The sequence below is a fragment of the Phocoena phocoena genome, chromosome 4, assembly GCF_963924675.1.
Source record: "Phocoena phocoena chromosome 4, mPhoPho1.1, whole genome shotgun sequence".
Taxonomy (NCBI): domain Eukaryota; kingdom Metazoa; phylum Chordata; class Mammalia; order Artiodactyla; family Phocoenidae; genus Phocoena; species Phocoena phocoena.
The window spans coordinates 67155864-67177168 of record NC_089222.1 but is presented as its reverse complement, the minus strand read 5'-3'; the positions used below and the strand labels follow the sequence as shown (position 1 = coordinate 67177168).

Genomic DNA, 21305 nt, shown 5'->3' with positions numbered 1-21305 from the left:
TCCCAAGAAAGAAGAAAAATGGAGACATATATCCAGGAAAAGCCAGCTCTTCCCCTTGTGCACTTTCTAAACTAGCTCAGAAATAATTTGGTGAGGGAAGACATTCAGGCTTTAATATTTACTCCCTCGTGATGGGGGATAAGGAGTCAAAAAAAACAACTCATTCTTATGCCTCGGTAGGAAGCAAAGCAGGCACCGTACAAGGTGGCAACACAAATGCATCAAATAATAATCGCCCAAGAATAGTTCTTACCCTTTTCCCAACAGGTAGAAACATAAAGAGAGCCTCAAGCAGCAGAGATAAATACCTTAGTCTCCACCCTCACCTCAAAGTGCTTTGGCATATTTTAAGAGATAAATGGATGCATACAAAATTTAAATAGCTTTTTCTTTTCTTTTTTAGCAGTCACTAAAATGGGTCAGGTCTAGGAATTATTAGTTTCTTGGCCTGAAAAATCCAAGTGTTTTAAAATAAGATTTCCTTTTTGAAGGATCAGCCTTCTTGGAAGATGTCTGCATGTGTGTGTGTGCGTGTGTGTGTGTGCGTGTGTGTGTAAGAGAGAGAGTGTCCGCCTGTGTGCAAGCACGTGCATGGATGAGCGTTTTGAGGACAACACAATTGTATTTTCCCTAAGCATGGGGGGTAATAGTGTGTACAGTGGAGGAAGAAAAAAATGCATTCATAATTTCCTTTACATTATATAAAGATAAATCAGAGCTTGTGGCTCCCTTGATTATTTTAAAGGGCTGCTTTTTCATATTCACAGCTTCACTGTCCTTTTATTCCCTCTAATAAGACACCACAGTTTCTACCCAAGTGAGTCTTGGCTCAGGCGTACTCACCCAGATAATTCTGATAAGTTCTCAGAATGCTGCTTCTGCTACTCCACTCCTGTAGTGGGGGTTATACCTGCTATTCTACGAGAAATCATTTTCCACTCTATCAGTCATCCCATTAATCAAACCTCACGGCAAGATCAGCCACCTTTCCAGTGTCTAAATTGACATCTCAGCCAAGGAGACTCGCCTGCTGGCCCCGCCGGCCCCGCCTCTATTTCCCAGGTGTGAAGACTGGAAAGGGGTGAGAGGCCGTTTGTTATTTAACTTGGCCCTTATTAATCCCGGGGAATTCAGCAGAGGGATGATGAGACCAGCTTGATGGATGGAAGACTCTAGGGAGGGAAAATGCCTAGAAAGCTTATTAGATAAGCTCATTTTAAAGGTTCCCTGCAGTAGATTTAACTCAGATGAAGAAAGATATTTTTCAGTCAGTGGACAGATTTGAACTTAAAGCCAAACAGCCGTAATGAGAAATGGGAGGAACTGAAAACCCAAGAGCACACATCAAAAGGCACAGCTTCCTGAGGGATGCAGCTCAAGAGAAGGCATGCCCAGTTGTTGAAATGCCACGTAGAGCAGGTTCGAGAATATACACGCAGGCTTCCAAGCACATAGGCTGGAAACAACAGAGCACCGAATGCCTCATGATAAGCACACGCAAATCACAAAACGACCACAGCTGGGTATAAGCCCAGGCTATCAAGTAGCAAAAGCCAAGTCGCAGAACGGCAGTCAATCCCATAGCCTTTGTTCACAGACATTTCAAGGTCAAGGTCGGTTGGCTGGCTCGGAAATGCCTGATGCTGTGACATATACTTGGTGGGCCTCGATAAATGTGAACTGAGAGAATATGCATTGTTTACCTACAGCAGTTCCTGCCTCTGTGGGGCATAAATCGTAGCCCACAGGAGAATCGTCCTAAGGGTCAAGTCACTTCTTTCTGCATGCCACTGGATTCTAAATGACATGGTCTTGGTTGATAAACGGAACCTCACAGTTCCAGAGAGTTTTTCAGTTAATGTAAAGTAAACCACGGTCTCTGGGGAAATCTGCTGCAGTGTCCTTCAGTGCCACAGTGTTTGTTCTTAGCGGTGGCCCTTCCTCACCGGCTCCATCACACTGCCAATCAGAATACCTAGTGGTTGCCCGCAAGATGACACAGATAATGCATGCAAGCTCTAAATGATCTCAAACACCACAGTATACACATGGCTCTGCCACCTGATAGCTGAGTAACCTATGTGAATTTCCTTGGATGCCCTCAAACAGGGGGCACGGTGGTCTGTGAGAAGCATACAGCGTGCTCTGAGATATTTTGTGCCCTGAGAGCGGCCACTGGAGAGAGCACTGGACTTGCAAGACCTGGGTATGTCCCCAAATCTACCACTTACCAGCTCTATCACCTTGGCAAGTCACTTAACAATTCTGAGCCTCAGCTTTCTCTTCTAGGATAGGGCTATTAATAACCTTCCTCCCAGGGCTGTTTTATGTGTGAAAGCAGTTTGTAAGCTCTCTTAGGAATTATTATTTCAGAGCTCAGAAAGCCACCTCCGAGTCCTGCCCAGGAGCCTGATGACAGGTTCTGCGGATAGGACTCTGGAATCTAAGGCTGGGGTGGAAGGGCTGCAAGCCTTGTCCTCCCAAAGACCAAGGAATGGTATTGACACTAAATAGTGACTCGGGACAATATGGAAAGAATGTATACGTTTCTATGTAAAACCATGACATAATGTAGCCTCCTTCCTTTCGCAAAGGACAACTGGCCAGAGGTGATGCATTTCAATAGAACCAGTATTTTCTGCTTTTGACGTTTTCCTTGTTAGAAGTGGAGATCGCACGCTGACATCTCCCAACATGTTAAGGTCATTATCAGCAGAATGAATAACAGGAGAGGGTTTCATGGGTTAGTTACTGGTGGAAGGCATGAAGCTATAGAACAACGGTCAGAACAGTTTGTCTTTTGAATAAGAAAGTAAAAACAGCAACCCCAAACTGGTACTCTGAAACCTAACCCTCAGAAAACCCTTCAGACTATTTCTAAGGATGTTTAAAGGTTTTTATAATCTTCAGCTAAAAAAAAAAAATCAAAGTTTATTTTTTGTAAAGTAATGTGTTGCCAAAAGCAAAATATGTTTGGAAGGAAAACAGAGGCAGGAAGCGACACTTTATTATGTACTAAAGATGATTTTTGTGTGGCACCAAGGAGCACCTAAGCCCAAAAGGCTGTTTCTGGGAGCTTGGAACAAAGCATGATGGAGGAAATGGAAGAGCTTAAGAAGTAATGAGCTCCTTGATGCAGGTGATGCTGAGCAGGGTCTGGATTATCACTTAACAAGAAATCTATAAGGGAATTTTAACACCAAGTGGAATAGATGAATGTGGAGTCCTTTCCAATTGTGGACCTAGAAGTAATAGGAAAATAGAGGTGTCCTGCTCACTGCCTTGTGGGCTCAAAAGATGTGGGGTGTTTGGTGCAAGAGTGGAGTACAGAGCTATGAGCCAATGCAAACGTGCATTTTGTATGTTATCAAAACAGATTCCTGTTGATACTGTATGGGTTGGATTATAATTTGACAACTTATCCCATCTTACATTTACATAGAGATGAAAAAGCAAATTGAATCAATCTTGCTCTGTGCTTTTCCCTTCTCACTGACCTTGAGTATCTGGAAGCGTTTTCTCCTGTGAAGGACATTCCAGAATCTGTGATCCTTAAAGCAGAAAGGTCTTCTCTGAACATAACCTATGCTCTCCTTTTGTTTCTGGTGCCGTCAATATTCTTCTCTAAACTTCTAAATCAAGCCAGTGAACCAAGATTCCTTAACAAAGTTCACTCTTCCATGAAGCCTTACTGATACCACTGGGGAGAATTACTTTTCCTGAAGCTATATTCCTTCCTGTGGAGTGCAGGCTGAACCTATTTGATTTTACTGCAGTTAGCTTCGATCAGAGTTACTTAGGGGCTGATTCCCTTAAAGTGATTATTACATTGAGGAGATGAGTAAGGGGTAAAGATGTTAGAAAGACAAAAGGATAGAGAAAACACGGACTCCTAAGGGTAGTTCTTAACTGATCAAGTAGGGAAGCTGCTCACTTGGTCTAGAGTGCAACATCTATAGCTACTAACATTTGAGCCCAGAAGAATGAGAGCAAGCCTCAAAAGCCAACCAGCCAGAAATATCTATGTGGAACCTATAAAGAGCCCAGGACACTTTTTGTGTATTCAGTATGGGAACATGGACAAGAAATGTCTTATTCTTGAGAAGACAAGAACAAAGGGAAAGGGCTGAAGAGAATTTATGAACATTGACCAAGAAGTGGGAGTCTTATGGATGACATATATACTAACTAGCTCACTTCCTCTTTTGACTTTTTGGTAACAACAAAAACAGTAAAGGACATAGTGTAAGAGGACTGTTTTGCACACATGGGAGATCTATCCTCATCAAGCTTTCACTCTCCTGGGTCTGAGTCCTTGGGGGAAGTTTCCACATCGAATATCAGTTTCCTTTGGATGCTTCCAATTCCACTTACTTTCAACCCTAAAGAAAGTGTTTTTACCTAGCCTGACCCAAAGTGCTGGCCACATTTCACCAAGTAGATTGAAACAAAATTAGAAAATATTGTTGGGTCCAGCTGTTCAAAGGAGAAGCAAGAGGGTGATTGGACTTGATACCATGTCAATCAATGAGGAAAAGTTGAAAGAGTTAGTGATATCTGACCTAGAGGCAATGATTTAGACATTAGACTTCTTGTGCATAGCTCCAGAGCCAGAGTTTTGTTTAACACAGAAGAACTTTTGTAGAAAAAAGCTGCCCCAATGGTAGAAGGGACTGCTATGAATACTACTACATACTAGCCAGCTCTAAGAAGATGTGAAATGGAGACTTGTCAGGAAAATAACGGGAGATTCAGATACTTAAAGGACACATGATTTGTCTAGGAACAGCACTGGGGCTTGGGGTCAGCTATAGCCCTCTACACTGGTGTAGAACACAAGATGACATAATGAAACCTGTCTCAGTCTTGGTAGATCATTCTATTCCTGGGGTTGAACACTGAATTTAGAAGCTACGTTCAGTACAAGGTTGACTGCATTTGTGGGTTATTTAATAAAGACTTCTATTTGGGCCTATTAGGTAAATGTCTAACAGAGTTAGATGCATGATGTTTTCTCTTGCCCATAAGTGAATAAGTATCCTGGAAAAAGTAGCAAGCACACAGTAGGGAAGGATTAATGTAACCATCTTAAGGTATTACAAAAGAATAGCTATCAGTTTCCCTCATCTTTCTAGTATACGTACATTTTGCTTGTAGAATCCTACAAAATCTTTGCTTATAACAAGGGCTAGGATAAGAGATATTTATTAGTGTGGTTAGAAACTGCTGTAAATTAAGTAACAATCAGGAGTAAAGAGCGAAGATTTTAGTCATTTTTTTTTTTTTTGTAACTTCACGGGAGAAAAGTCAGTGAGTTTAATAAAATGCATCTTCCACACAACTTCCCACAGAATAAGCCCCACGCATGTTGGATAACAAAATTATAGAGTCTACAACTTTTTGCACAGGGTCCAGGAAAATAAAAGAGGTAAAGGAGTAAGTGTCTTTCCTTTCTATATTGAAGGAAAAATGTGCCATTTTATATTTCTTCTTTGAACTTAGTAAGCTAAAGTTAGTTTTCTGTGCTTGTAACTAAAAAGGAAAAAGGCAAGTACAAATCAATTCTAGCATGGCTGTTTAGGCAGGGCCGTACAGGACGTGGATGACTGGATTTGAACAAGAGGCCCACAGACCAAAACAACGCCTGTTTACCGTGCTCACCAAGTAAGTACATCAGAAGGGATGAAATATTGAATGTGTGAAAATAGAAACCTCTAACCTTCAGAGATGCTTAGGGCGTAGTACAGCTTAACTAAGACTACGTAAGAATATGCATTGCCATCTGTCACAAAGAGAACGAGCTATGGCCCTCTCACAGAGGGATGAAATGACATGTATTATAAAAGCCTTGTGTAGTTATGGCCATGCCATGGGGCTGAGAAGCAGCTTCCATTTTAATTCTCTCCTGACAAGGGAAAAATACATGGTTAGCCATACTTGGAAATATAAATATTTTACTTGTTTAAAAAACTACAATTGCCAATCCTTAAAACCCCTATGAAAATTCTGAGTTACACCGTACAAGAATCTTATTGTTTAAATTGTGACCTGCCCCTTCTCTCAAATTCCTCCTTCCCCACCAAAGCCCTCTCTTCTTGGAGACAGGTAAAAAAAAAAAAAAAAAACTAAAAAAACAAAACAAAAAAAAATCCCCCAAAACCTCTGCCTGTTTATCAAAACAACACATTCACTGAGACTATCATTAATTCTCGGCCAATTCATTTGTGTATTGAATTACGTATGTATTAGTTATGCTTTTACTTTCCTCATCTGTGACCCTCCTAAAAAGGAAAATCAGGATCAACTTGTAGAAAACAGAAGGGCAGAAACCCAAAATAGAAATACAGTCCTAGAATTATAAGCTTTTCCTAAACAAATTTATAAAAAATGGACACAGAAGGCATGTTTTGATCAGTATTAGCCAGAGTTCAAAAGAATCTCAGACTCATTTTAAGACAATGTTTTACCGAAAGACCCAGATTGTTCTTCTCAGGTTGCTTTTTGTAAACAGACTACAGTCTGTAATCCGTGCTTCAGGAAAAACTCTGTTGCTGACCTGCTCCCTGCAAAATACTGTGATTCAAGTATTAGGGTTTAATATTACTGTCATGGGAAAAATGCTGATATGTGTAAAAATTCCAGAAGAATAAAAGCTTTCCCCTGCCGTAAGGAAAACTCTCAGGTTTCACTGATCTAAAATAACATGCCACCACTTAAAAATATGATTGTTTTGTTGGTCAAAATGCTTTGGATTAAAAAAAAATCTCAACCTAGTCTTAGAAAGATCACTTTGCCTATAGCTGAGAAAAGTAGGCCAGTCATAAAGGAATTTGCCAGGAACTCTGTGATCTGAGTCCCTGATGAAAACTCATTAAAATAAAACTGAAAGACTCTATTAATAATCTCACCTCACTTTATGAATAAACACAATCTGGAAAAATAGGCACTTTTAAAGAAAGAATTGATGGCTGACACATATACTTTGCGGCACAATTCTTCCTTTAATATGATCATAATTCCATATGGATTGTAATGCATTGATTTAACTTATTTATGAAAAGTCCAAGCACGATAACATTAATGAGTAGGAATGGGAAGGAATAAGAAGGGAGACAAGGCGGGGGTGGGGGTGGGGAGGGAGAGAGAGAGAGAGAGAGGAAGAACTCTCACCACGCCACACAGCTTTAATCAGATCACTTTTTAAAGGTTGAAATATAAGTGAACTAAACAACAGCTTCATGAGAAAAGTTATCTGTCAAGGAAATAACTTGACCTGAAATGTTCACGACTGCACCATAACAATGACTCAGAACCAATATCCTCAACTTGTTCTGTACACTATTAAATTAAAAAAAAAAAAAAACAAACAAAAAAATTGTGGCAATTAAAAAAAAAGTGGACATGCTGAATAGGTGTTAAAGGCTCAAGTGGAAGTCTTTCTTCATTATCTAACTAAAACGAGAGTAAGACCACTAAGTCACTAACAACACCCAAGACATCACCTCGTGGCATAAGAATGTTTACCTAATTTAGGAATCCGTAAGGTACTTCTAAGAGATGGCGAGAACAGAAATACTGTTAGAATACATTAAGATGAAGAGTTGAGATTTCTCTGGCTTTTGACTTTTTGATGAGTATATCTTGGAGATTTGGGGATGGTTATTTAAGTGACAGACTCTTCAGTGGAGCATTCATAGTAGTGTAAAGATTCTTTAAAAATAAGGCACAAATACATGTTGCTCTCTGATTGTCTCCCATGAAAGTGCACCAAAAGAGCGATCTCAGGAAATGAACTTGAGGCACATTTTGCAGAGGTATATCTTTTCCAGCCTCCTGGTTTCCTACAGATGGCTAAAGCATGGTATGGAACATGCTGTCATATTTCATTCATAACACACATGTACTGTAGCTCTAGGCAACAGATGGACAATCGCTTGTTTAAACTACAAATGTGAAATACTAAGGTAGAATAGCAATATTTCTAGAAATGTATATGGAAAAAAAGCCTTTCCAAGCCAAGAGGAATGGTGAGAGGCTGTGAGGTTACATCAGTGTTTCCCTGATCTCCCTGGCAGCTGCCATAACTTCCCCAACACCCTGCAAAACTTGATAATGGAGGGATCAAGGGGCAGCCGACACAGATTTGACAAGAGAAGCCCAAAACATATCAAATAGAAATAACACTGTTACTCCTGGCTGGTTCACATTAATAGGATTTTTACTAACTAGGAAAACTGTTGGAAGTTGTGTTTTCAGAGTCCTGTCTATATTCCATAAACCCTCTACTATAGCCCCATGGTAAAATGCTCTTCTTTTCCCCCTGGGACCCAAATATAAAACACTTGAGAGTTTTATATGCTTGAAACATCATCACAAACATCTCTGCAGAATCTTTCATAGTGAGAAAACCATTATACTGTTGATATCCCCACTGTGTTAGTCAGCATACACTCAATGTAGTAATTTTGATCAGAGAAGTTGCTCTTACAGAAACAATTTGTTAATGAAAGAGAAAAGAACCCACATCTTTGAGCTGCAGACATGCTCAGGATCTCAAAGTCTTGATGCACTTTGCTGGGACACATGACTTATTTTTGAGTTCTAAAGGCCGATTTGTTTGCAGATGAGACTCCACACTGAGTCGCCATGAGCTGGAGATCCAGGCAATAGAGAAATCGAACTATGAAACCGTCTGCAGAGCCCAAGACACAGTGGGTTTCTTTTTCCTTTTCCATGTCTCTCATGTTACATAAAATTACCAAATATTTGTGTTCTTGACAATTTTTTTTAAAGCCAGTATATTTTTAGTATATTCTTACAAACTTTCTCTTATAGACTCTATGATTCTTTTCTATTACTTATGTATTTAAATGATTAACAATCAAGACAATATATCAAAAGACAGTAGAATTATAATCCTTAAGGTATTAGATCTTTATATCTCTGTTATAGGCAAAATTTCATGTATCTAAAACAGTAAAACGTGATTTGGCATTGCTGACACCAAATGATTAAGAGAAGATAAGAAAGCAATATAAATCATATATTTAAGAAATCCTGAAATAAAATATTTTAGGATCCTTTCCTTATTATACCTTGTGAAAGAAAAAAAAATCTAAATCTAAATATCTATATATGTAGGTGTGCACATTCATTATTATAAAAGTATGATAAGTCTATATTAAAAAGAGATTTACTTTAAAAATCTTTGGTAAAGATACTCTGAGGTTATGTGATAAAAATGCACTATAAAGATTGTAAGCAAGCAGTATTCTGGCAATGCCACAGTGAGGGGTCTGTGAAAGCATTTTTTTATTACTCTCTCTCTCTTTTTTTTTTTGCATGTAAACATTCAGTTACATAAGGACTTAAATGTAACAAACAAGTAGAATGTTATTGCATTTTTATAGTATAAATATTTCATAAATTCTCCCTCCTTTGGCAAAATTCATACTAATAGGACTGCACTCCAAGAGATAAAATCTATCTCTCAATAAACTGGGCTCTTTGCTTTTGACCAAAAGACAATTTCCCCCCAAGTATTTCATCGAAAACAAGTTACTGGAACAATTCAAGCAGATTATATTATCATTAGCACCTCAATTGTCTAATAGTCAGTATTCTTTGAGATCATCTGCATGGTCTGGCCTTTCATTTGGAAGACAGAAATTCAGAGATACAGTTGCCATTGTATCCTAAAATTCATATGCTGCCCGAAGTGGACCCCTTGTATTTCACATTATGGGAAATGTGAGATCAAGGATACGGGCAGCAAGGTAAGGAAAGGACAGTCAAGGGCCAAAGGACCCTTTGAAAAGCTGTAACTGTGGTGGTTCTAAAACAAAACCGTTTGGGGACCAAAGCAAATGAGCCACAGATTAACTCAGAAGAGCTATAAGCTTAAGAATTTCTTACAGAAAAAAAAAAAAATCAGCCACCTTTATGATTATTCCTACTAAAGTAAAATAAATTTAATTGGGACTCTTGAGGCCTGGGTTGCAATTCAAAACACGCACAATTTTTCATTTCTGAGTGTTAAAATTAAAAATTAGAAACAAAAGTCAGACTAGAAAACTTTGTCACTTTCTAATCATGAAAAAATATCTGTGGAATCAGGGAAGGGTGTACAGGGGAATGTAGCTATATTTGTTATATTTGATTTCTTAAACTGGGTGGCACAGAGATTCATTATATTATTATTTATACTTTTGTTTATATTTAAAGTACTTCATAATTTAAAAGTATATACTTGTGAAAAATTTGAAGAAAGTTTTAACTAATCTTAATCCAAGATACTTAATTAGTTTACAAAACGGTAACCTGCTACTAAGAGAAGTGTCCTTCCTTAAAAGAAACATGTTAAAATGTAATAAAGTATATGCAGTCCTGGAGCTGGCAAGTAAGCATTTCACTGCCCAATAAGAGTTTGAATAAAGATTCTAGGCAGAGACTCTGCATATTTTTAGCTCAAAAAGGCAATTTTTTTTCAGTGATTGTCTTTGAAAGTGTGGTGTAAATGTCACATCGATGATATGAGAATGTCTTCTGCAGTATGTAATTTGAGTTGCAGAAGGATTATAAGAATAATGAGACTGTGGTTTCACAATCTTTTCAAGCTTTCCTGTCTTTTTAAAGTAAACTACACAAAACGAACACAATTTTATGTGCCCTGATTTGCAACTGTCAGGCAAAAAGGACCTGGGCCTGGAAAAAAAAATTTTTAAACTGCTCTTTATAGCTATTTTCCTCTAGAGGAAAAGTCAATTTTGGTACTTGTGTTTGGATATTTAAAAAAAAAAAAAGGCAATATTTCTGACATGAAAAGCAGAACAGTATTGGAAATGTTATATTCTAGAGAAAACCAAGTTTGTCCATATTATTATGTCCAGGTAGCATGGAAAAGGAAAATCTTAAGATAATATTTTGGGGTAATAATGAGTTTTTCAAATATAACCCCAAAATGCTTTATCGAGCATACCCTATCTGTAACTTCTTTAGAAAAATATTGAAGTTTGGTTCTCTCTCACCAGTATCTGTTTTCAAATGAGCCCCAAACACTGGTCATTATAGATTTTGAATTAGGATGGCTGCAAATTCAATGCAGGCTTCTTTTAACCTATGTAATTTACAGCTTAAACTTTTTATAGCCTGACATATAATTGTGCATTTTTTTTCCCAAGGGACACGACTAGTTTAGAGTAACAGAAAGACTTATTTTTCAATACACAGAAAAAGAATGGCTATCTTTTATGCTCACTGGCAATGTGGAAGTGATAGGATGGAGCCTTCAAGCCTAAAAGCACCTGTGAGTTGGCAAACTCACCCAGGAAAAGCTGTGTGACAGCAAATACCACACTAAAAAAAGCCATTCAACCAGATGAAAAGTGAGACAAACATAGGGATTAAAAGTTAAAGGAATGCAGAAGTGAATGGGATGGAGCATAATCCGTGCAAAAATGTGCAAGTCCTTGGGAACAAAGGCCCATCAAGGTCCTACATGATTAAATGTGAAATGTGTATTTGGTAAGAACTTTAAAACATCTCATACTCTATGTGTTTCTAAAGGAAGGTTAATAGTGGATGAAGTAGAGACCATCCCATAGCTTGATTGCCTTTCCTCTCTTTTCCTATTTCTCTTCTTATATTTTTCTTGTGTTTCATCCTTCTCAGAGCCACCAACTAACCGCTAAATAGGTGACTGGATTTAAAGGTCAGTGCTAGCCTTGGCGGTCAACACCCTGATGCGGGCAGAGTTGCAGGTCTTGCAGAGGATGTGTCCATCCAAAGGGTAGCAGCCTTGGTTATCTCCTTCAGACAGGAGACCACCACAATCCTGGAAGAAGGAAGACAGATGGAAAGGATATCAGTGAAAATGGAAACAAATTCCTTTGCTTTCCATTCAAGGCTTCCATAATGAGGCCAACTACTACCTCTCCTCTTCATACACCACCAGCCCCTTCAACTCCTTCTGCAGGATATAACATGGTATGCTTTGCATTAAGCTTAAGTAGAGACTGGGGACATCAATATGAACAGGGTGAAATGACCCTCCTGAGATCACTTAATGGGAAATACAGGTACAGGAAAAGAAGAACCTGAGGGTCTAGGCTCCCAACTAGTAGTTTTGCTCCCCTCACCCAAACAACGAGAACAAACACAAGAGAAAATAAAACAAGAATAGATCCCAAATCATTAATTCATCTTTGCCATTTATCATTAATTTAAGGATCTCTCAAAAGTAATATACAGGTGCAGGGACAGAATCTCCTGGTAACTCCAGGGCAGAAGCTAAGTTGTAGAGTGACTCCTGCTAAGCAGAAGGGCCACCAACGGGCTCTACTTACTTATTCCGACTTTAGAAAGAAAGTAAAATCTTAAGGTTTGGGGGCAGGGGGTAGAGGGAAATGACCTGCTGTACTTTCTAAAGGATACAGCATGGAGGAGAGGACACCGTTTCTCTTTACTCATAAAACCTAGTGTAAAAGCTGGAAGTCTTTTATTCTCTTTGCTCATGTGAAGGCCAGAGAGAGGCACGTAGGGCCAAACAGAGCACACTGCATGAAACAGGTGGTCGTTACAGCTCAGGCGGTGAATGAAATGACTGCAGTCCTGGAGAGCAGGGGCCACCCTGCCAGCCCCACCAGCCTGTGTCTTGGGAAAATCTCCTCGTGGGACTAGAAGAGCCAATCTCATGAGGATGTGGTAATAAAGAAGTTCATACTGTCTCTCGCAGACAGCTAATGCGAACTGCTGCACTCAGGAGAGCTAGGAGCAAACAACAAAAGTGCTTTCAAAGAGGGGCTCTGGGTAAGTCATAGGACGATAAGAAAATGTTTTAAAATCATTCTCTGAATGATTTTATACCTTTTCATGCCCAGATTAGAGGAGAAAGACTTGCTGCCCTTTGCTGTATAAATGAAGACATGGCCCTCGGCCAAGAGGCTTCCCTTGTCACTTCCAGCTTGGGTTACAGGCCTCTTGTAAAACACAAGTCCCATGAACACAGGCACTAGGGGCTCCCCCAGATTTAATAATTGCTATATTTATGAAAATCTGGCTCTAGTGGGCCTGGCAGGGTGAGGGGGCACTGACCACAGACCTCACACCGGTAGCAGTGAACATGGAAATCGCGATCCAGAGCCACAATCCGGACAGTCTCTTCCTGGCCGGGGGCTGGCATGATAGGCTCCTTGCACACAGAACAGCGGGGGGCAAACTTCCTGAAAACGGAGAGATAGTTCTGGTTAGATAACGAGCATGGACACTGGCAAAAAGATGAGACTTGGAGGTGAAAAGAAAAGGTGTAAACCAAGAGCCAGGACACCTGGTCTGCTGTCTTGTGTGACCTTGAGCAAAAGTCGCTTTCCTTGAGTCGGCTTCCTCAGCTAAAAATAAGGGACTCACACTTGGTGACTGTTGAGGTCCTTCTAGATGATAAACACCATGATATCTGGTGAGGTAGGGGAGTGAGTGTGTGGACTGCTTCTGCATGAAGAGCTACCGTGGCGTGGGATTCACCTGTGGATAGATCGCAAACACAAACCCTGGGCTTGGCCAGGTCAGCCAGAGAGGCAAGGAGGCCCCTACTTGTTTCTGACTTTTGCATGTGCTCCCCAGGCCCTACCCAAGTATCCCGAGGTTGGTTACTTTGCCTCATTCCCAATTATTAAGCCTCTTCTTTGAAATGTGTCTTGAATTCTAGGAATGAACACGAGAAACCTCAAATACGTATCTTTTCAAAGCAGCAGAGGTTAGCGAGTTTAAATACTCTTTATACCAAACTTCCTATGGCCAAATCTGCAATTCCTATATTTTGGTTGTGTTAAACTTTTGTTTAAAAAGAAAAAATTATAAAGCTGTCCAGTTCTCTGTTCTTCAAAGGAGTTTAGAACTTCCAAAGGGTATGTGTATATGAATATACCACCCAACACACACACACACACACACACACACACACACACACACACACATATATGTACATATGTTTTTGAGGTTAACTCTTGGTGAGGAATTTTAATATTTCCTAATCTCTTAATATTCCTTAATATAACCAATGGCCGTAACATTTTTTTTTCTCGTAACAGATTAATAGGCTGCAAATATAGGCTGTGCACCCATATGTATCTTCTGGAAATTAGGTGTGGTCTTTATGAAGGTGTGAAATGAGACGTGATTTGAAACGGACATGGATAAGAACTGAAAAGATTACAAAAGAAAGACTGAGCAGCTCAGTTTGACTGAGCAGCTCGGTAATGGTTTTAAGATTAATGATGTTAAAATGCATCTATTTGTAGAGAGACTTAAAAAGAAATAATGATAGTACTCTAACTCTTTGCAGAGCACTTTATGGTTGTCAAAGCATCTTTACATACATTATACTCTATATGTACATATTAATTTTCCTAGCAGCACCCAAAAGGCATCTGTATGGCTGCAATCTAAATAAATATGAATTAAGCAGTAGATCAATTGATTGCTATGAAAGAAAAAATTAAAGGATCGTGGTACAGTTGCGGCAGTAATCAGAGCTGTTATAATTGGTGCTTTATGCAAGAAGTTCATACTCAGTGGCAAAAAAAATTGCTTTGGACTACTTGATGATTTTTGAATCTGGGTCATTAGTAGTGAAATAAGCAGCCTTCTGGAATCAGCTGCAAAATTTCCTTCCCCAAACCCAATGGGACTGTAAAGTCTGTGAGGTCAGAAGTGTGTCTTGCCTATCACTTTATCTGTGAGTCTTCCCCAATGTCCCCAAGGAGGATTACTAACTCCTTGAGGATAAAATATCTTTCACTGAAATTGCCTATTTTAGCAGTAATTATCTGCATATCTTTGGAGACCTCAAAACTGTGAGCTTCCAAAGGCCAGGATCTGCTCTATTTCTGAGTTTCTAGAAATAACTAGTGTGGCTGGTGCAGAAGGTAGAAAGTCAGGCAGTATCTAATGGAATGAAGAATTTGCCACATTTCGCGTAAAAAGATGTTGCTCAGGCCTTTATGTTCAATCTCAAGGTTCCCCTCTGGAAAGGCACAGACTGTATTCTCGCTGAGTAATGATTTCTTCTTACCAATTGGCCTCATTTCTATGATGGGAAAAGGCAAAGTGAAGAGACAGGAAGTGGTTTCCACCGTCCCCACTGTGTTCCTTGGCGGGCATTTGGAGGACTGTTAAAAGTCCCAGGTGGTCTATTTCAAGGCTCAGCTCACTAAGCAGACAATGATAATAAAATTAATTTGATAAAAACACTTCTGATGGTTAAAATTGTGTGCTTATTGTTGCGCCAAGCCTTGTTAAGCACTCTATGCCCTGAGCCTTATTCTTTACTCATAGCAAACATTATTAAGAAATACTTTTATCATTGCTGCCTTACAGCCATGCGAGCCAAAGCTCAGAGAGGGATGATCTTAATCATTGGGTCCCGGCACATTTCTGGCAATCCACAAATGGATGCTGAGTAAACAAATAAATGGATGCATGTAACATCCCTGCTAAGAAAGCACAGATAGTGGAATAAAGACAACACAGTGAAAGGGTCAGTTAAATCAATCTGCTTTTCTGAGCTCGCTGTCCTGGCACTGGGAATACAGAAATAAACTCAAACTCCAGCAATCACACTGGTGAGGGAGTTCTATATATTTCTGCATTTGTTCTATTAACATATATACGTATCCTACCATATTGCAAAAATGATTTAAGGGGGTTACTGTAAAATAGCGTGTGTGCGTGTGTGTGTGTTCTTTTTTTACTAATCAGGCTATGTAAAGTGCTATCTATAGTGAATTTACAGAACTATAAAACATAGAGAAGGAGATATAAATTCAAACATGGGTTTAGGGAGCGTTTGAGATCACAGGAGGATTATTAGAGTAGAAGAAAATTGAGCTGGGCCTTGAAAGATGGCCATTTAGGTGAAATGGAAAGTAAGTCTGTGTGTGTGTGTGCGCGCGCGCGCGTGCGTGTTTTGGGGGTGAGGGTGCGATACAGGCAGTCTGCCAGGTAACTAGTTTGAGCAGTCATCTGAAATGACATGTGGGAAAGGGTTTCTGCCTAATAGGATGGAGGATTTGGGCCAACCCTGACTGATGGCAGTTATGGAGGGGACAGCCCATAAGCAAGGCTTTAAAAATAGCATTTCAAAAGCCTGTTGCTCAGAATGCAGTCCAAGACCACCTGGGACCTTGTCAGAAAGGCAGACCTCCTGAACTAAAACGTGCAGTCTAAGAAGATCGCTAGGCGACTTGTAAGCCCACTGAAGTTTGGGAAGCACCAGTTTAAAGGACGGGTTTCTAGGCAGGAGAGATAAATCCCTTCTCCTGGGCCTCGTGCATCTCACCATAGCTTCTATTCGCAGGCTGTTCTAGTTTCAGCCAAGCGGATCTTTCTTGAAAGCAGAGAGCCCTTCTTCACTCTGGGCCCTTCGTTATTGCCTGAGTTGTTCCTTCTGCCAAGAATCTCCATTTCCCATTTAAAACACTCTGCTTCCAGAAGCCTACTCAGATCCCAGGGCCGAGTAATATCTTCTGGCTCTGACAGCTCAAGCCCTTGCCTGTGCCTCACATCGTCACCTTTACAGTCTTTTCTGCCTGGTGCCTATCACACAGAATCTGCACTTACTCTCTCCCCTCCTCCTGGCAAGCTCCATGCAGACAGGGGCTTCTCTCTACGTAGTTCTACCTACGCAATTTCTCTCCTTTAGCACTGAGCACAGTAATTGGCACACAGAGGGCTCTTCATAGATGTGGTTGAACAGAATTGAAATACATCTCCCAAAAGCTCACAAATGGGAGATCTGTTCAGAATGACCAGGAATCTGCAGAAGGCAGCTATGTTCCCCTCTCTGCAGTCCACTCTTCTTAGCCATGCAATGTCCATGGCTAAGACACGGCTAATGGGTTGGACTTGTAGCTGCTTTTTATTCCAGTCCTTTCAAGACTCAGAAACGGAGTTCTGTAAAATGTATCTTTTATTCTTCTTTGGGAAATGGAGAAAAGATCAAAAAGCTTCTCCCCCTGCATACCTTCCAATCATGCAGACAACATGATTTTTAATAATTTGTATTTTAACTGGCCACTGAATGAGCGGTGATGGGAAGCATTGGGGGTTTCAGATTCTTTTTCCCTTTCAGTTGCTCAAGTCTGCCTTCCTGGAGTGATCAGACCCACACACATGTCACCAGTCACAAGTCTCTAATTATGCTCCCCACTCCTAGAAATGAAAGATAAATGGCATAGATATAAACTTACATTTGTCAGAATTGATTTCCTGTTTTAATTGAGGGGTGTAACATATCAGTCTTTTTCAGCAACAGAAACGTGTGCTCTGATTATACCTATCAGTCTTTCTTGGATTAGGGTAAGTCTAAGAAAGGAGAGAAACAGTGACAGAAATACCCTCCCCAATGGTATCTTTTCACTTCCCTTAAATAGATGCAGGTTTTTTTTTCTCATGTGTAATTAGAAGCTAAAAATATCAATAACGCGAAGTACAATTTATGCTGTGACTGCCCTTTCAAAGTGAGCCCTTTCTTGTCTAATTCAGGTCGAGAATTCCTGCCTCTGGGGTTTTGTTTTGTTTTTTAAATTTATTCAGCCTCACATCTTTTGGTGAGGCTTTCACTTTCCCTGCTACTTGAAAAGTGGTCAGGAAACTCTTTTTTTTTTAAATATAAATCTCAGGTCCCCAGACTGTTTGTGACAAGTACCTCCCAGTTGCTGACAGTCAACAGAGCGGTGAAAATTAACCCACAAGACTGCACATCTGGAGGCCATAGAACAGATACCCAAACTGGTGAGCCATGTGAGCTTCATCTCTCTGAGAGCCTCAGACTGTTCTTAAAGCCACTGCGAAGCAAACACGAGCCAGAAGCCTCCGTGTCTGCCATTTACAAACCACATCTATAGCTGTCGTATGGTTCCTAGAAATATGCAACAAATGTGATCAACCAATTAGCCAACAAACTGGCCAAATAAGAATAAGCAAAATGCAAAGCTATACAATTTTCATGAAAACTCCAGCTGTAATAAAGAGGGATCTACAAATTAGAGAAGTGAGGAAGTGGTGACATACTTTTCCAGGCCCATCAGTTAAGTGGTCTTGACCTTAAGATTCTACTTTTTAATCGTCATCGAAAGATTAGAAAATATCCTGAGGAAGAGAAGACCTGGGTGGGGGTAGAGCTTAGCAGAGGGTGTGAATATGCTGATAATGGCATAAAATAGCCTCAAAATATGTGAGAGGCTGCATTAGCAAGAGGGGTTGAACTGTTCCCTGTGCCAGTCCCTCCCATAACCTCCTATATGCAGAGTGGCCAAGACGTAGAGGTCAGCTCTAGAGAGAACCCTAGGCTGTCTCAGATGGGAAGCTTTAAGACAGGGTCTGGTCTAATGACCAAACTGAAGAGCTCAGAGAAATTGGGCAATTTGTCCACTGTCACATATCTTGTTCATGTTTAGGCCAGGGAGAGCTACCCCAGGACCCTGCCTCTTTCCAGTACACATGTTCTGCGGCTAAGCCAACTTCCTCATAATTAGAGCTACACAAAGATGTGATGGATAAGCCCCAGGGAAGTCCTGAAGCAGAGGCCAGGCTGGAGGACCACATGGAGTACCTAATATCAATTCCTGCATTGGAGGAGGGGATAAATAACCTCTTTTTAACGTCCTACCAAATCCGGAGATCCTATAGCTCGGAGAGAGAAGAGTGTGAAGCCCGGATACAGGCAGTAAGAATAGACCCCAAGAGGACAATTAGGCTGCAGGAGGGAGAGTAGGTTGCCTACTTGTGGAAGTCTTCGATGCAGTGGATGAGGCCGCCAGCGTCCACGGTGAACGGGATCCCATCCAGGCTGCGGTGGCACATCACGCAGGTAAAGCAGTGAGGATGATAGGCCTTCCCAGTGGCTCGGAGAATCCGCTCCATGATGGGCTTGGAACACACGCTGCACTGCTCCAGGGTATTCTGAGGAGGAAAAGAAAAATGCCAACATTAGGCTAAGACGTGAAGAGCTCCATTTATGTAGTAACTTACAGCATGACAAGCACGGTTATAGAACACATGGGCTCATGTGCTTATCACAGTACTTGGAGGAAGGCAGAGTATATATCTTCATTACAGAGAGAATGAAACACAGATGGATCAAGTGGCTTTTCTAAGGTCATGCAGGTTCTGGGTGGCAAATCTAGGATTTAGAACTCATGTTGTCTGACTTCTACTCGTGTTCCTTTCCAATACAGCAGGGGTAATAGCAAACTTTTCTGTAAAGGCCCATGTAGTAAATACTTCTAGCTTTGTTAGAGCAACTCAATTTTGCTGTAGTGGCAGGAAGGCAGCCATAGACAGTGTGTAAGTAAATGGGCATGACTGTGTTTCAATAAAACTTTATTTACAAAAGCAGGCTGGATTTGGCCATGGCGATAGTTTCTTGACCCCTGAACTACACAATCCAGGTTCTCCACTGGAAGAATACTTCTCTATTACTTCTAAAACTTGATTAGTCATCAAAATCCTAGTGGGGTCACCAAGGATCTTAACATTTTAGAGTGGTCTTTCTGATGACCCAGACTTGTAGACAGCATGCTGGTTGCAGAACCCAATCAGAGCTCAGCACAATCAATGAGGCTTTTGATCATATAAAGTCTTGATTCAAACACCATCTCCACGCTTAGTGTTGTGAACTCTTGATGGAAATGTTGAACCTAGAGGGGTTCCAGTTTTGAGAAATGAATTAAGAAAGTCAATTTATTTGGCTTTAAAAATATGCTCATCTTTAAAAATAAATCCCCCCCCCCCCCCGCTTTAAAAGGGATACCATTTATTGAGTCAGGACTCAGAAAGATTGATACAATTAGCTGTTAACTTTCCATCCTTGCCTAGAATACCATGCTCTCTTACCAACAGCCATGTTTCACATGTAATATGCTATATTCCAACTGAGAAGTCTGGACTGACTCAATGAGTTTACGATTTAGAATAAACCTGGGATGGGGATCTGATTAGAAACATGCAGAACTCGAAGGGATGTGGAAATCAAGGAGTAATTTCCCTCTTACCACTAGAACCTTTAAATGGGCATGAGGCAAGGCGTGCCTGTAGGTAGATAACTAGTGTGATGATGACAACTACAGCAACAGTTCCTGACTGGCTTCTTGTTTCCATCTCTCTTCCTGTAACACTTGCCCATCCTCACAGTGACTTCCAGTTTCCTTTCTAAAACACGGATGTGACCAAGCAGCTTTCTTGCTAGAAAAACTTATATGGCTCCACAATGTGAAAATAGCTCGTTCCTTACCTGACGTGCAAACTCCCTTTTTAGGCCCAGATTCCCCTGATGTCTCAGACGGCTCACTTTTGTTCAAACCTATGAGAAACTTCCATATTTCTGTGCATTGGCTAATGCCTAGAAGGAATCACAATTTGCTATTTTGACCTTTCAAGGTACGGGTCAGAAGGCGGTAAAGACTTCCTCAATGCCTTCAGTTGGAATAAATTGCTTCTTTCTCTCCCGTTCCTGAGCACTTAATTGATGCTGCTTAAAGCACTCACAGCGTTCACTGTATTGAAATTATTTGCACATATGTCTATTTCCTCTACTATATACTGCAATTCTTTAAGGGCAGGGACTATGTCTTAAGAATGTGTTTCTCTGTCCCATGCTTCACCCAGTATACTACCTGGAATAAAAAGAAACTCAGGATGAATATGTGCAAAAAGAACGAAGGAAGGAATATTGTTTACATCCCACTTTGGCATCACAGTGCTGGCCCGATGCCCCTAACTCTGGAATCCAGAGGACAGTAAATCCATCACCATACTCTCCTCCAAGTTGCGGTTGCTGGAGGTTCTGAAATTGCTTAGTATGCCTCTGGTCACAGTCTAAACTCATGGAAACTATTAACCTATTTTCCCCCTATTTTGAAGTGGTGAAATTAAAATAGCAGAAGAACATAAGATGAGAGTGGAGATGACGATGGTCTCGACAATGAAGGCCCTGGTTCTTTTCTACCCTGGTGATCTGAGCTAATGTGGCTGGAAACTGTCTTCCCAGGGTTTGTGTTTTGCTCTTCTGTGGGTTCTAACTTTTTTTTTTTTATTTTTAAAGCCAACCCTGTAATGGAGTTGAACAAACGAGAAAATGCTTGACCAGAAAATATTTTTGTTTGCATTGAGGCTTGGCTGCGAGATTCAAGCCCATTTACTCAAAACCAGCAGCAGCATATAAGGTAGAGTCAGTTTCTAAGAAAAGACTTTATGGTCCATGTTTAAAGAACAGGTAATCTGAACATTTCTGCTACAAAGGAAGAAGAGTG

The 21305-nt window shown here is 40.5% G+C and overlaps 1 protein-coding gene across 2 annotated transcripts in view; it reads right to left on the bottom strand.

The window, feature by feature from the left end:
• Window positions 1–11704: 11704 nt before the first annotated feature.
• The window catches only part of LPP (LIM domain containing preferred translocation partner in lipoma), a 448510-nt gene continuing 438909 nt past the window's right edge, over window positions 11705–21305 (bottom strand). For both annotated transcript variants that reach the window (XM_065876726.1, XM_065876727.1), the window contains exons 7-9: window positions 18779–18957; window positions 13100–13220; window positions 11705–11833 (exon numbers count right to left, since the gene is read on the bottom strand). In XM_065876726.1, the coding sequence (XP_065732798.1) occupies window positions 11705–11833; window positions 13100–13220; window positions 18779–18957 (429 nt within the window). The remainder of the gene's footprint in view (window positions 11834–13099; window positions 13221–18778; window positions 18958–21305) is intronic.